Raw genomic sequence first — 16960 nt, forward strand, 5'->3', positions numbered from 1 at the left:
TTCACAGAGCAAAGGTGATCTGAGGGGGATCAATTATAGCGGAATGCTGCCATTGATTTCCAATCATTAAAGATCTTTAAGTCACCACCTGTAAAGCCTCATTATGGGCTGGTGGCTTCCCTAATTGGAATGGCACCATGCTGCTTTGATATACCTACAACACTGCAGAAATAAAGTATTATACTTAAACGTACACTTTGAAATTACCCAAATGCTGTATTTCCAAACATTTTTAATATATACATTAAAGATGTGAATGTTAAAAAAGTCAGTTTACCTTCACCATGCTCATCTGTAAATTGGAATGCTTGAACCAGCCTCATGACCTCATCCACTGAACGTCCAACAGGCAGATCGTTGATCATGATCTGACGTAGGACACCAGTATTATCAATGATGTACAAACCTCTGAAGGAAAGAATTACTATATTAAACACTATTTGGTAACAAATATCATCAAGTGTTAATGTATTTTTGGTGTTTGAGGAAAATCTTGTTTACCAGTTTATCAATTATCATGACAAGTGTTTTCAAATTATACCAAAATCTTTTATTCAAGATAAACTATTTAAAGGATGGCAGTATGTTTACTCTTTTCTTTACATATTGGTGGCAACTTCCTACAAAGTTGCCTTGCATTTTTGCTATCATTATTGCCACCATGTGACTGTTGGATTATGGATTTACAATTTCTGCAGAGACTTTGTACTGTATATCTAAATGGACAGAAAATTTGGTTGCCTGTGTTACGGCGTGCAATGCTTCCCTGAAGGTGCTTCACTCTGTGGGGTAAGAGTGGCCAAAGACAAAAAGGTCTGAAAATTAGTGGCCGAAGACAAAAAGGTCTGAAATTTTTTGCGACAAGGAATCATCTAATTATAGCACCTTTTATGTTCTGTGGTGAAATGCAATTACTTCTAGGCCACTTCAAATAACTGAAATTATTTGAGTTCAAGTGGTTTGTATTTCCCTTTGTTTACCTTCTATTACCATTAAGACTGTGGACTAATGCATTTGTGTATTAGTGAACTCAGCATTTCAGCAGTCAATGCAGTTAGTGCATGTAATATGGGATGAAGTCCAACTAACAACAGAACATAAACTTGTTGGATGATACATATGCTGAGTGAAGGAAAAGACTGTGGCAGTGCTTCGCAAACTATGTTCCAATATGACCCCATTTTAACTCACCACTACCTTCTCAAGGACAATTAGGGATGGGAGTGAGTGGTCTTGCCAGCGATGCTCACATCTCATGAACATATATATATATACAAAAAACTTGAAAATTAACGTTACCCCAGATACCAAAACAGCCTAAAGCACCATAGTAACATTTCATGGTTATTATCAAAGTCCATATATTGTAAAACATATAATACATAACATGAAAATCTGTACTTTTAGGCCAGAATTTTATGTCCCATGGGCGGGTGTGCGCTCAACCCGAATGGGCGTGAAATCGTGTGAAATGACGTCTGGTAAGTGATCCAACATCACCACGTACTCGCACAATATTTCACTCAGCAAGCACGCACAAAAGTCGGAAGAGCGCCCGCCGACAATTAAGCTCATTAATGGCCCAATTGCCAGCAATTTTTTGTGGCCTGTCCAACCTTACGGTTGGCAGATGGGCCAGTTGGCCTGGAGGGCTTTACATTTTTGATGAAACGTCATCCAAGGACAGGATGAAATCTCCGTTAGGATTTAAAATAAAAAGAAATATCTGGGGGGACTGTCTTTTTTAATGAGGTATGCTTTCAGGTGCTTGATTGTGCTGCATGGTAATTTTTTGCAGCATTTTTGTGTTTTCTTTTATTATTTGGAGGTCTGGAACTCCCCGAGGCATCTGTTTGCCTTCAGGGCGCTCACTGGAAGCGCTCACCAGCACCCGTGGTGACGTTGATGCCCGCCATCTTCCCACCCCCATAGACAGTGCTAAGCCTTTCTCCGGGTGCGTTTCACTCACCGTTAATTAACCAGCCAGCATAAGATCACCGTCGGGGGCCGATCGCAGGTGGAAGCACATTTTGCATCTGCTTCCAGGCCCACCGATCACGCTCGTTCAACAAGGAAAAAATTCAGGCCTTACAGTACTTTGTAAAAATGTTAATATTTTATATATTTATGTAAGGTTTCAGTCACTCTCCATATTCCCTTGTGAAAGAAGACTCGGTGAAGACACTCCTCCCCCCCCCAACCAGCCTCCACCCCCCCCCTACACACTCATGTCCTTCCTCTCCACTTAATCCCCCATTCGTTCAAGTGCTCCCAATCCCACTCAGGCCCCTACTGAATCATGCCCTCCCTCCAAAAGTAGAAAGAAGCAGGTCCCAAACCACAGGATCCTGGAAGCACCCCAACCCTGCTCTTGAAGGCACTTTGAGTTGTAGTTGCCTGTTGTTGCCTCTTCAGCTGGCGAAATGATACCTCTGGGAAAACCACAACCCAAGCTCTACATTACTCAGAGAACAAGCCCCAACAGAGAACAGCCTTGGACACTTTAAAAGGCAGGAACTGAAATTATAAGGGTGATTTTGATAACTCAATTAATAATGGAGAACTATAACATACAATTCACCCAAGTTGAAAATCTTATTTCCCCTACTACATTTTTTTAAACTCAGACTTCAAGATGGTGACCAAAAGAATTTTGAAATATATTTACAGCAATTTGGTTAACATATATTTTTAAATGGTAACTAAAATGATTGTCATTGTTTTGATTCATATTTTTGAACTTGTAATTTATGCTTTTCATTCCTTCTTCCTATTTGTTCATTCATTATGTTTTCCAGCCCCACTCTCAATCTCCTCCCTGGCCCTGCTCGCAGCCGGACCCCTCCACCCACTCTCAGCCAGCCATCCCAGTCTCACCCCAGTCCAGCGACATGGACTCCCGCAACAGATGTGGCAGTAGGTAGACGACCCAGTGCAGGAACGGCTCTGCAGGCTGCCATGGAAGCAGCAGCTATTGGGGGCATGGACTCTGCATCTCCCAATTACAGAAAGTCAGTCAGAATATGGCACATTCAAAAGAGAGGAGTGAAATTTAAGAGAGGAGAGAAATTAAAATGGCAGAATTTGGTTTTCCAAAAACCAGAATTCCACCAAACAGTGGAAATTTCTCATCTTTGTCTTTGTGTTCAGTATTGCTTTATGCCTAAGCGCAAAATAAGAACATCTTTGTTGCATATGTATTTTCAGTGGACATTCAACAATGCATCCTAAATAACTTGTAACAAAAATTCATGAATATGGTGTGAGGAAACATACAAGCATGGATAATTATTGGACAGCAAACCGGTTAATGGATGTTGCTCACATTTTCAAAATGTTAGAACTAATGTACTCCAGGACTCAAGAGATATGTCTACTTTTGTTCTCAATATACACAATATTTTAATTTGGGCATAGGAAGTACAATAATGATAATTCATTGTTGACTCAAGTGGACATTTAGTCGCTGAATAGTACTATTAAAGACTTCTGGACATAGACAGGTTATCCATCCAATGACATAACAACATAGCGGCTCCCTCTTACTCAAAATTACCATGCCAAGCATCGCCACATCAGTGAGAACATTCACACTATGGGCAGAATCTTCCATTCTGAAGTATAAGTTGGGAGGGAAGGAGCAAAAATGAGAGTGATTTCCGCTCAGGGGCGAAATGGCTGGCTCCCTGCAATTTCACACTGCTCAGTTCATTACATGTGCATGCAAGGAGCAGGACAAATCTTGCAGTGGGGGCAGGCAGGAAGTCACCATCCCCGCCCTTACCTTATAGAGTTGAAGGTCCAGGTGCCATAAGGGCTTCCGGACAGCCATTCACTCACTGCAAGCCAGCAGCATCAGTCTGGCTGTCGTTCCAGATGGGGAGACCAACTGCAGATACAAGAATGTCGCAGACAACCTGTGGCCCCACAGTTCAGTGATGCCTCCCTGAAGGTTCTCCTACAGGCTGTCCAGGAAAGGCAGGGGGTCCTGATTCCCAGGAGATGTCCTCCCTTGTGACTAAGGTGGCCTGGACAGGGGTCACAGTGGAGGGTAGTGCCTATAGTGCCCACTCCAGAACCAGCAGTCAATGAAGAAAAAGAATGAATGATCTGCTAAGCTCCACCAGGATAAGTGGCACCATCTACTCACTTCAGAGTGACATACATAAGGGCGTCAGGCAATGTATGTGTGCGAGTGCAGAGGGATAAAAACAGAAAATGCTGGAAAAAATCAGCAGGTCTGGCAGCATTTGTGGAGAGAGAAACAGAGTTAACGTTTCGAGTCCGTATGATTCTTCTTCAGAGCGCAGAGGGATGTTAGACAGGAGTTTGGATTGCAGGGTTCAGCAGGAAATGGGACATGTGTACTGAATGTGTGGCAGCCACTTCATACTGCCAATGTTGTATCAGTTGTAGTGTCTCGTGCTTGTTAATCACTTACTGGGGAAGTCTCAGGAGCTGGCATAGGCATGTATGCTGCTAAACTGCTCATGCATTGGGATGACGCTCAATCCTTCTGTCTGTCTGCAGGGCAAAAATGCTCACAACAGGAGGGAGCGGACACAGGCCGGCAACGGACTGCTGGATATTCGAATCCTCGCCCAATTTGAGAATGCCGCAGAAATAGTCGGGGAGGAGCGGGTCCATTCCTGCACCAAAGGGGATACAGGATTCTCCAACGAAGCCAGTGAGGATGCCTCCAGTTTGCAGCTGTCAGGTACGCTGACAGAGGAAGACATTGGGTGGAATCGTCCCAGATTTGCACTATGTGCAGTAGCGAGCGTGATAAAAGTAATTTTACTCGCGGCTGCAATGGTGGGTTTTCGCACTGTATCGTCCCATTCTTGGCCTTATTAATAATGCATTCACAGGAAACATGCCGGATCGCTGGCAGGGTGGCCGCTGATTCGCCCGCCCTGCCATCACCTCAAGCCTTCAATAATCCGGGTGTCATATTTAAAGGGCGCCCCTGCACAGAGCTAGAACTCTCTAAGGGATCAGAATCTGCTGGAAAGTCAAGGCTGCCAAAGGGAGGAAATGTGCTGCCCCTAAATTTAGCAACGCCTCCCTTGGGGGCCTACTGGACGCAGTGGAGGCCCTCCGAGAAGTCTTACCCCCATTCTGGGCGAAGACCAGCAAGCAGCATGGGAGGCGGTAGCAGAGGTGGTCGGCACCAACGCCTTGCAAATGAGGACAGCCACCTAGTACCAAAAGAGGATCAATGATCTCCTTCATTCCACCAAGTTAAGTCACTCTTCTCATCACTCTCAACTCACACACTCACAAACCCATCACACATCCACAAGGATCTCACTCACTGCCAGTTCAAGGGACATCACCATTCACTCTTGCACATACACCTTCATCTGCCCTAAGGATCATGTCCTTATCCCACCCATGGCACCGCTCACCACCCAAACATGCCAGGATCCTTCTCATCTGGCCCAGCAGGTGTCCTGCTTACGTCACTCCATCTGTATTCATGCAGGACAAGCTGGCACACGACAAAAGGGAGAGGTCGCAGACTGGTGGAGAGATGCCCAACACAGAATTTGAAAATAGTCATCAAGCTAGCTGGCGACGATCTGGACCCTTCCTGTGCTGACGGTAAGGTCATCAGTGCTCAACCAAGTGAGGATCCAGTGGTGGAACATCCATCAGACAACCATGCTGTGATTGAGTTCCCCTGTTCCGCAGTCCTCTGCCATGCACTAGTTATCTCTCTTTGCTTTCGCAGGCACATCTGGGAAACAGCCGAGGGGGTCTACAAGACAGGTCCTTGACCCACGCTCAGAAGACACCTTGTAAGAAGAATCTGATGACACCCTAATTGAAGACCTATCACAGCACTCACCCACATCCTTCACCAGTACAGTGACACGCGCCTCAGTGGGACCTAGTTCTAGGGTAGACTTGGGGTCACAATCTAGTGAGCACATCGCAGTGTCTGATCCACAGCAGACGGCGGCAGGGGCTTCCCAGATTTCCAGCACTCGGAGGGCTGCTCGAGGCCAGAAATCTGCTGAGTCCAAGTCAGATGAGGAGCCTCTGGACTTGGTGATATCTCAGTTGCTGGAGCAGCAATGGCAAGATTGGGAACATCAGGAAGGGATGTCCACTACACTCCTCAGATTGCAAGGCACAATTGAGGAGTCCGTCAGCCTTCAGTCTGAGGTGACAGTGCTGGCATGCCAATGCACCGAGTCAACACTGGTACGATGGCAGCCGCCATGGAGACCTTGCTCGAGGATATCAGTCCTACACAGCTGCACAGGCTGAACTCCATTGCTGATGCCATAATTGGCCTCCAACAATGTCAACGTGAGAGGGGTGCAGGGTAGCTCGATCTCACTCCAGCTTCGCCTTCTCCTCAAGGAGTCAGCCAGGGGCCTTTGGGCACCCATATAGGGAGGAAGACCAGCAGCTTGACAGCCCCAGGGCCATCCACCCAGGTGACTCTGAGAATGTCCGGCCAATCCAAATCTCCTCTTCCTGTGACCTCCACTGCTCCCTATCAACAGGCCAAGCAGGGTGCAGCTGGTCCACATCAGGACACTCAAAGCAGGCCAGGGCCCTCAAGGACTCAGGCCTCCAGACAATGCCCACCATGGTCATCACAGACAGGGCATAGCAGTCAGGAGGCTGCCTCCACCTCCACTGTGGTTGTCAGGGGAGCACCAAGATGTAGTGACAGGGTTAGAAAGGTTAAGATGGTGTAACTCTTTTGAGTCAACCAATTAAACTAAATCAACAAAATAAGGGATAAAGCAAACACAGTCCCTAAGTCAGGTCAGCTGTAAAACTAAGGACAAAGTTTAAAGGAAACTTACAAACATTAAACCAAAATGTGATTAAAGGGGTCGATAAAACACCCCAGTTCCCGCGGTGCCCACCGGGCACGGAAGGCCTTGAGAGTGCCGGCAGACACCGCGTGCTCCCTCTCCAGGTACAGCCGGCCGTGAACGTAGCCGCGGAAGAGGGCCAAACAATCGGGCGGGAGTTAAGATGGCGTAACTCTTGTAGAGTTAAAACAATTAACTAAATTAACAAAAACATGGGAAAAATCAAGCACAGCCCCTAAGTCAGGTCAGCTGTAAAATCAAGGACAAAGTTTAAAGGAAACTTACAAACATTAAACCAAAATGTGATTAAAGGGGTCAATAAAACACCCCAGTCCCCGCGGTGCCCACCGGGCACGGAAGGCCTCGATGGTGCCGGCAGACACTACGTGCTCCCTCTCCAGGGACGCCTGGCCGCGAACGTAGTCGCGGAAGAGGGCCAAACAATCGGGCGGGAGTTAAGATGGTGTAACTCTTTTCGAGTTAAAACAATTGACTAAATTAACAAAATAAGGGAAAAATCAAGCACAGCCCCTAAGTCAGGTCAGCTGTAAAATCAAGGACAAAGTTTAAAGGAAACTTACAAACATTAAACCAAAATGTGATTAAAGGGGTCAACAAAACACCCCAGTACCCGCGGTGCCCACCGGGCACGGAAGGCCTCGATGGTGCCAGCAGACACCGCGTGCTCCCTCTCCAGGGACAGCCGGCCGCGAACGTAGCCGCGGAAGAGGGCCAAACAATCGGGCGGGAGTTAAGATGGTGTATCTCTTTCAGAGTTAAAACAATAAACTAAATTAACACAATAAGGGATAAATCAGGCACAGCCCCTAAGTCAGGTCAGCTGTAAAATCAAGGACAAAGTTTAAAGGAAACTTACAAACATTAAACCAAAATGTGATTAAAGGGGTCAACAGACCACCCCAGTCCCCGCGGTGCCCACCGGGCACAGAAGGCCTCGATGGTGCCGGCAGACACCGCGTGCTCCCTTTCCAGGGACATCCGGCCGCGAACGTAGCCGCGGAAGAGGGACAAACAATCGGGCGGGACTCCCCCGTCGATCGCCCGCTGCCTGGACCTGGTTAAGATGGTGTAACTCTTTTGAGTCAAAACAATAAACTAAATTAACAAAAACAAGGGAGAAATCAAGCACAGCCCCTAAGTCAGGTCAGCTGTAAAATCAAGGAAAAACTTTTAAAGGAACCTTAAAAACATCAAACTAAGATGTGATTAAAGGGGTCAACAAAACACCCCAGTCCCCGCGGTGCCCACCGGGCACGGAAGGCCTCGATGGTGCCGGCAGACACCGCGTGCTCCCTTTCCAGGGACATCCGGCCGCGAACGTAGCCGCGGAAGAGGGACAAACAATCGGGCGGGACTCCCCCGTCGATCGCCCGCTGCCTGGACCTGGTTAAGATGGTGTAACTCTTTTGAGTCAAAACAATAAACTAAATGAGCAAAAAGAACAAGGGAGAAAACAAGCACAGCCCCTAAGTCAGGTCAGCTGTAAAATCAAGGAAAAACTGTAAAGGAACCTTACAAACATCAAACTAAGATGTGATTAAAGGGGTCAACAAAACACCCCAGACCCCGCGGTGCCCACCGAGCACGGAAGGCCTCGATGGTGCCGGCAGACACCGCGTGCTCCCTTTCCAGGGACATCCGGCCGCGAACGTAGCCGCGGAAGAGGGACAAACAATCGGGCGGGACTCCCCCGTCGATCGCCCGCTGCCTGGACCTGGTTAAGATGGTGTAGTCGCACAGCCTGGGCACAGGTGCTAATCACTTCTACTTAATGTTTATTATTGTAAATAAACTCCCAAGAATGTCTCCTTGCCTATGGCTCCTTGTTATGATAAGCAGTGTTCATGTCACTCAGATGTGAAACCTTAGTTCCTGCACAAGATAAAGACAGGTGTCTCAGTCCAGGGTCTCTTACCTGTGCAGTGTGTAACCTTCAGACCAAAGTGATGGTCCAGTTTCACACTCACTGGACACATTAGTGATGCCGGCACCTCAATGGTGCTTGTCATTGCTGTCAGAATGTCATGGGCAGGTAACATAGATTTCCGTCATTCTGTGTGCTCTCAGCACCTTTGAGGTGGGGCTAACCTATCTCTTCAGCATCTGTAACTGGCGATGCTGTGCTCCTGAAGGGGTCAGGTGCTGAAGACAAAGGATCAGGTACATTTAAAGTTTCTCAGCTGTGTCTCCATGATATGACCCTGATCACAGAGCACAAGCAAGTTGCCCTCAGCCAGACATTCACAGAGGCAATGTGAAGGTCTATGGAATGTCCTCACTGCATGTCGTCATCAACCTCCTGGAATCTACCGACTATTAGGGTCGCTGCGGTGTTTCCATGACATAAGCCTGAGCACAAAGGGTATGTGTGCTGTCATACAGGAGGCAAATGTTCACAGATGCAAGGTGAGGATGTCAGGATTGTCCTCGCTGCATCTCGTCATCATCCTTCACGAATCTTGTGGCTATGAAGGCCTCCTGAGAGCACCTGCCTTGTCTGGCCAGTGCGATGGCCTTATTGCCGGCATCCTCGCCTTCGAGGACCTTATCACCATCACCCTGTTCATGTTCCTCCTTATCGGAGGCGACGTGCAGCTGTTTCATCTCCCCCTTGGCCAGGTCCTCCCCCCGTTACAGCGCCAGGTTGCGTAGTGTGCAGCAAACAATGATGATGCACGACACCCTCAGCAGACTGCACTGCAGTGCTCCACTGGACCTGTTGAGGCACCGGAACTTCAATTTCAAAATGACTTTTGTTTGCTCTGCCAAAGTCCAGGTCACAGCATGAGTCTATACCGTCACTCTGCTGCAATCTAAGGCCGCCATACGGGCATTATCAGCCACGTCCTGTGGGTAGCCCTTGTCCCCAAGGATCCAACCCTGTAGCCTGTGTGGACCCCAAAAGATGTCAGGGATCTGAGACCTACTAAGGATGTAGGAGTCGTGGATGCTCCCTAGGAATTGTGCGCAGACCTGTAGGATGCCTTTGTGGTGGTCGCATACCAGCTGAACATTTAACGAGTGGAAGCCCTTGCGGTTGACATAGTTGACTGCTTGTTGCCATGGCCATCTAAGTGCCATGAGAGTGCAGTTGATGGCACCCTGCACCTATGGAAAACCAGAGAACGGCGCAAATCCCAGCACTCTTGCTTCCTGGCTTTCCTGATCCCGGGCGAAATACACAAAGTTCTGAGCCTTCATGAAGGCAGTGTCCGGAATCTCCTGGATACACTTGTGCTTGGAGGCTTGTGTGATCCCGCGCAGGTCACCTGTGGAGCCCTGGAAGGAGCCACTCTCATAAAAATTGAGCGCCGTGGTCACTTTCACAGTCACTGGCAGTGGATGCCCTCCATATCCCCATGACGCCAAATCCTGCAACATATGTAACCGACCAGTTCCTTAGACATGCACAGTCTTCAGCGACACTGTTTCTCAGTTATCTGCAGGAATGACAAGCGCCGTCTGTAGTCCCTGGGTCTAATGAAATGCATATCAATGACGGCTCTCAGTGGATCTTCAGCTGCATGCGTAGGAGGCCCTGCCACCCCTTCATCTTGAGGGAGGTGCTCCTCCCTTTGCCGAGCCGGGCGCCTCCGCTGCACTCTTCTTCCTTCTTCTCTGGTCTCTGTAAGCTATGAGGCTTACCGCTAAATCACCAGGCTCCACGATCCTGATGTTCTCCTCCTGCAGGATCAGGGAGACGCGTGGGTTAGCATAGTTGTCCTAAGAACCCCGCTTGGTTAAGTCTGAAGGCCCCTTCATGCATGTAGGAGAGTGCTGGCCACCACTTGGATGGCCAGTGTGTAGTATGCTCATTGGTTATTCAAAGCCCCATCCAACTCCGCCCCACTCCGCTTAACCAATTGACGGCAGCATCAGCCACTGAACTGCATGCTATGCTCTCGGCTCAGGCATTCTCCTAACCTGCACTGCAAGGCTGTGCTGTTAGCTTGAGCCATGATGGATACTGGTCCAAATCTTAATAAAGACATTGCAAGGGGCTGTGTGCGCCTTCACTAGAGATGTCATGGCCACCTTTCGCAAAGGGGATTCTACAATTTGCCCAGTCGTTAATTTTTCTGCTGCCCCCTAAAACACCCATTAATTTGCAGTCTACGCCCAAGGGGTGAAACATTCTGGAGCATTTGGCGGTACTTTCATGCTTTTGTGTTGCTTGAGTGAGCAAATAAGCTTCAGAGGCCCAACTTCAAGCATGTCAATGGAGCTGCAGCTGAATAGTCTCAGCTGGGGAAGAATGCTCGCTTTTGACAAGCTTTTCCAAGTGCGTAGCCAATTCCCACACTCCGACTCCCAACGGCATGTACTTGTGTCCTTCCTTCAGTCTGTGCTGCCTTGCCCCCTGCCCCTCCCGGCCTGACCCACACTGAAGCCCTTACCCCAGCACTGCACTGAAAGCCAGCCTCAAAAAAGCGACTTGCTTGTGCCCCCTGTGAATGCCAGGCGCCTCTTCCTTGATGTCCCATGGGTGATGCTCGCCAGCGCTGCACAAGTGAATGTGTGCACTCACCTCCGAGTTCCCCTCGAAGTTCAGGTTGCTAGTGCACACCTTTTAAAGGCAGTCATGAAGCACACTATTCTGAAGTTACGCCGACTTGGGTGGTCAATTTGACGAGGGGGGTGATTCCAGCAAACAGGACTTATAATGAGATGCTAAAGTATTGAAATTAAGTTCCCAACATGCGGCGGCGGGAAATGCGGCCTGCCATTGATGGGTGGAGGAGATGGTTGCAACCTGGTTTCACAACAGTGTAAAACCGATTTTTGGCCTTCTTGCCATATTGTCCCCCCTGCCCACCATGATGCCCGCGCCAATGGGACCAGACAATTCCGCCCATTGTTTTAATAAGGGAGCCTGCTTAGGCATCCACTAAATCTTTCTCTTCTCTACTGCCGATACAGCAAGAAAGAAGGAAAAGAAAACAGTCCACTCACAGCTCCACCTCTACCAGCACCTCTGATGACTTAGAATCCTCAGAGGATGCACCATCACAGGATTCACCTACACCCTCCAGCACACCAGATACATTCACCGCAGTGGGTGCACATTCCAGAGTAGACTCGGGTCACAATCCGATGAGCAGATCACAAACACGGGAGGAAGTGACAGCCGAGGTCTCTGACACTAAGAGGACTGCTGGGGACCAGGCCCCTGCTGAGCCCCTTGCAGATGACGAGCCTCTGGGCTTGGAGGTGCAGAGACAGGTAGGGGAACACCAGGCAGAGATGTCAGACTGGACCGAATGCCGGAGCAGTCTGTCCACATTCTGTCTGCTATCACTTAGCTGCCTCCATGGAAAGGGAGGCAGCCACCTTGGACACCCAGGTTCAGTAGAACACACAGTAGGTACCGGATACGTATTCAGTCCTGCATTCTGTCACTCTTGCCATGGATGCAGTGCAGCAGTGGCTAGGTGAGAAGTAGACAAGGTACCTTGACCTCACTCCAGCTATCCCATCTCCTCAAAGAGTCAGGGAGATGTCATGGCGCAACAACAGGGAGGAGCGCCAGGAGGCACCCCAGGGACTTCATCCCAGTACATTCCAAGGTTACCCTGTAGCTCAACCTCTCCTCTGCCAGTGTCCCCATCACCTCCAGCATGTCAGGCCAATGAGGGTGCACCTACACCTGTGCAGGTGATCCTTAGAGGACTGGGGCCCTCTAAGCCTCAGGCCACCAGAGGACGGCTGTTGAAGTCATCACAGTCAACGGGGCATAGCAGTCAGCAGGCTGCCTCCACCTCAACTGTTGTTTTCAGAGCTGCACCTAAATGTAGTAATAGGAGAAATAAACATAAAGAAGTTTTGAAGGCACAGAGGTGGCACAGGTGTCCAACCACTTAATAGACTTTTGGCACTTGCAAATATATGTTCACCTGCACTGTTTGGAAGTTTCCTAGCTTGCCATCAATAGTTGTTTCAATAGTCGTGGGCATGTAAAAGTGTGGAACTTGGTGCCCCATCAGAGTCCAATAATGTTCTCAGAGTCACTTGCCTGCGAGTCAATCATCTTCTACCATCCGCCATTACCCACCAAGCTCCCCCCGCTGATCATCCTACATAATCATCGCCTTGTCATTCTTCTCCCTCTTATAACCCTTCAATATTCCCTCATTACCCTGGACCCTATTATTATCTATGTGGTCATTCCTGCTCTCCCCGCTGAGCCCATAACAATGAATGTGCTCATGCCCCTTCTGAGATTGCCCCTCCCATTCTCAAGGCCAGCTGTACCATGACTTTCTGCAAAGAACCCATGAGACTATTCACTACCTGCCCATGATCGCAAAGCTTCCAACTTACCTGACCCAACACCACCTTGACAGTCACTGTACCCTCAGCCTCCCAATACCTCATTTAAACACCTAGACCAAACACTTGACATCACCAACCCCGCCCTTCAGACCCATCTAAGAAGTTCACTGCCCAGAAAGCCCATCCACTGCCCTACAAGGGCACCAAGGCATGCCTAACATGCCCCAGACAGTCTGGCTTCCTGCCCCAGACACCTTCCCAATCTTCCCTGCTGACCCTGCCTCCTTTGCCCAGTCTCCGCTCCATCTTTCCTCACTGACACTGCCTCCCTCACCCCGCCTACACTCCACCCTTCCCCGCTGATCTTGCCTCCCTTTCTCAACCACCGCAGCATGCTTCCCGGCTGACACTGCCTCCCTTGCCCAGCCTCCGCTCCACCTTTCCCCAATGACCCTGCCTCCTTTACCCAGCCTCTGCGCAGCCTGGGCTACCACTAAAGCTGCTATCAAGCTTTCATATCAAAGCAACAGGATGACATATACGAACGGTCCCCAAGGAGTCACTGAGTGAAGCTCAAGACAACACCCAATAAACGAGCATTGCTCCATGACTAATGGATTGCATTCCAGCAAGAATCCATCAAAGTCTGAAGCTGCCGTACATCGTGTGTTGACTGGTATCTGCTATCGTCAGAGGCAGGGATGAAGGGCGAGAGGGGGGGAGGTGGGTGCACAGGTGATGGATGCCAGCAAAGTCCCGAAGTATGAGCTTCGGTTGGTGAGTGAAAGAATTTAAACGGTTAATCTCTTTTTAAAATCTAGTCCAGTTTGCATTTAACTGCAGTTTACTGTTAAAATTCCATTCAATCTTAGTCAGAGATAAACAAGCTCCCCTACTGGAGAGGCAGCTACAGGTAGTTAATTAGGTAGCTGGTTAGGGCTGGTTTCACCAGCCAGCAATGCTGACTCAACTCTGTAGAATTTCAGCTAGTATAAATACAGATGGTCTTGCTAAGCACAAAAAACTAACAAATACAAAGATAACAGCTTGTCCAAAACCTGGAAGCATTATTTAGGTGAGCAGATAGGTGAGTAATTGTGAGTAATCCAAGTTTTTTCTTCCCCTCTAAACGGGGGCAGTAATGTAAACCGGTACTAGGGATGTAAGTGTTGCATTAAATTTATAGCTTAACTAGTTAAACCACTTGATACTACTACAGATAATTGTTGAGTGATATTTCTAAACTTAATTAGTTAAATAAATCACAGAGTTGGTAGGGCAGGTGATGTGTTGCAGCTGGAGTATGTGGGTGCTCATGGACATCTGGGTGTTCCACAGCAACCACATCTTCATCCCTGGGATGAAGGGGTTATCTTATGAGGAAAGGTTGAACAGTTTGGGCCTATTCCCATTGGGGTTTAGAAGAATGAGAGGTGATCTGATTGAAACATATAATATCCTGATGCGACTTGACAGGGTGGATGTTTCCCCTTGTGGGGGGAGTCTAGAACTAGGGGACACAGTTTAAACATTATGGGTCTCCAATTTAAAACAGAGATGAGGTGTAATTTTTTTCTCAGAAGGTCATTAGTTTGTGGAATTCTCTTCTCCAGAGAGCAGTTGAAGCTGGGTCATTGAATATATTCAAGACTAAGTTAGGTTGGGGGGGAGCAGAAAGGAAAATGGAGTTGAGGCCACAATCTGATCAGCCATGATCTTATCCAGTGGCAGAGCAAGCTCAAAGGACCAAACTGCCAACTCTTGCTCCTAATTCTTGGTGTTTCTGTTTTCTTGACTACTATGATCTATAAAAGGTCATGGGACTGCAGTGGTGCTTGTCTGATAGCAACTTACCCCTTCACAGTTTGGTATTGCCTAACCCACTCCAATGGTAAAATGCAAAGGTGGGGCAGGGGTGGTGGGCTGGACAGCTTGAGGCCTGGCACTTGCTACCATCCTAAGAGATTAGTGTCATGCACCTGCAACTCCAGGATACCTTGGTCCTCATGAACTTCTTCAGTACCTTCTTTCTCCTCCTATGCCACCCACTGCAGTAGCGGATCAGCAGGAAAAGAAGGGTTGAAGCCAAGGGTGGGAACGCGTTGCCCTCTTGGGATTAACCAGGCAACAAAAGGTGTCAGGTTGTGGCTCTGTGGTGCTTTGAGGTAATGCCTGGGCAATAGTGCAGTTGCTCAGTCAGTACATGGCACCAGCAAGATTCCGCTGAGTTCATCATTTCCCAAGGCGAACTAAGAGCCTCCAAATAGGCTGCATGGCCTTTTCATCAAAACTTAAGGTTGGGGAAGCTCACTTCAGTGGCAACCTATGTTGAGTACTGTGGGCCAATTGTCCTGTAAGATGATAATCTCACCAGTATTCACTTTACTAGTTGAAGAGTGTGTAACCAATTAGCAAGGGAGAGATGAAACAAGAGATATGGGGGTATGAGGCTGTTAAAAAGTAGAAGAAAGGGTTTTATATACAAGATATAGGTAGCCATGCTATAGGATGCTGAGTTGCTGTCCCCATTAAGGGTAGAGCATTATGAAGAATGATTTATGGAAACCTTGCTTTAAGAGACAGAAAACTTTGCTAGTGCCAAGGGTAGGCAAGGAAGAAAATGATGATGCATGTAGCCTGCTCTGCTGAAGATGAGGAACTTCTTGCAGCATTGTTCTGCAGTCCTCAGGTTAAAGGAATTCACATTCAATGCCAGTGTAAGTTACGTGCAGGTGGCATGACTTGATAATTCTAGGTGACTTGATGACACCCATAAAAAGGAGTCTTTTTGGTCTGCTTTCGAGATGGCTTTGAAGGCTGAGTGAGTGAGTGAAGCTCTATACTCTACGCTGGCTTGGTGACAAGCCCTACTGCCCTCTTAGCACCGATGGTGTGGATGCATTCAGAATTTTGTCTATGGGCAGGATTTTTTGGTCCCGCCAGCAGTGTGCATCTCGGTGGGCAGGACCGGAAAATTCAGCGTGCGGCCAAAAGTCAGTTTTCTGCCAGCGGGAAAACAAATTGCAATTTTTCCCTCCGGACTTTCATGGCGGGTCGGGTTTCCTGCTGCACCATGTCAAGAACCCCATTTGCATGTCTTTGCATCTCAAGAATTCTCATTAAAAACCCAGCTCACCGGAATCATGTGCGCACTCCCAATCTAATCGCCCTGCCAGCATATAATTAGACTTGTCTGATTCACGACCAGATATAACTGGCATGCACCTGGCAAACTGCACTTCATATGCAACTTCAAGACTTGCATGCAAGCGTTCACCTACCTTTCAATGCACTGTTCTCACAGGCAGCTCCAACTCTGTGCCAAAGCTGCTCACACAAGGCCAGAAGGAAGTGGGGGGTGGAAGGCACACACTTCACTGAGGGTGGGGGGATGACTGGACCCGAGACAAGGGAAGGGGTAGAAGGCACACTTGACTGGGAGTGGTGGTGGCTACCGCAGACGAGGGAAGTGGTGCACAGAGACACATAACTGGGCTGAGAGGGAGGTTAAAGGATGAGGTGGGATAAGTCTGAAGCAGTGCGCACCATGTAGTTTGGGCCAGAAATTAAAGGCAATCCTGGGGCAGTGCAGACCATGTTACAAGACTATGCCTGGCACGCATGTCTTTGTCCCAGTCCAGGGATGGTTGGGCCTGTCTGTGCTGTGTTGGTTGTGCACAGCATGGCTTGGTCAGTCCCTCACACATTTAGGTCCTGGGGGACCAAGCCACAGGGCAGCAGATGGCACAATCAGTCAGGCATCTGCAGCCTGTAAATGGGAAACTGGTAAGAAGGGACATTCAATGGTCTCATGAGGGCTAGTC

General features: G+C 48.5%; 1 protein-coding gene across 3 annotated transcripts in view; it reads right to left on the reverse strand.

Annotated features, from left to right (window-relative positions):
• Nucleotides 1–16960, reverse strand: part of LOC144692336 (peroxiredoxin-1-like) — an 82830-nt gene that overhangs the window by 16667 nt on the left and 49203 nt on the right. For all 3 annotated transcript variants that reach the window (XM_078561057.1, XM_078561059.1, XM_078561060.1), the window contains one exon: nucleotides 278–408. In XM_078561057.1, coding sequence (XP_078417183.1) covers nucleotides 278–408 — 131 coding nt within the window. The remainder of the gene's footprint in view (nucleotides 1–277; nucleotides 409–16960) is intronic.

The sequence above is a fragment of the Cetorhinus maximus genome, chromosome 17 (genome assembly GCF_964194155.1).
Source record: "Cetorhinus maximus chromosome 17, sCetMax3.hap1.1, whole genome shotgun sequence".
Taxonomy (NCBI): Eukaryota; Metazoa; Chordata; class Chondrichthyes; order Lamniformes; family Cetorhinidae; genus Cetorhinus; species Cetorhinus maximus.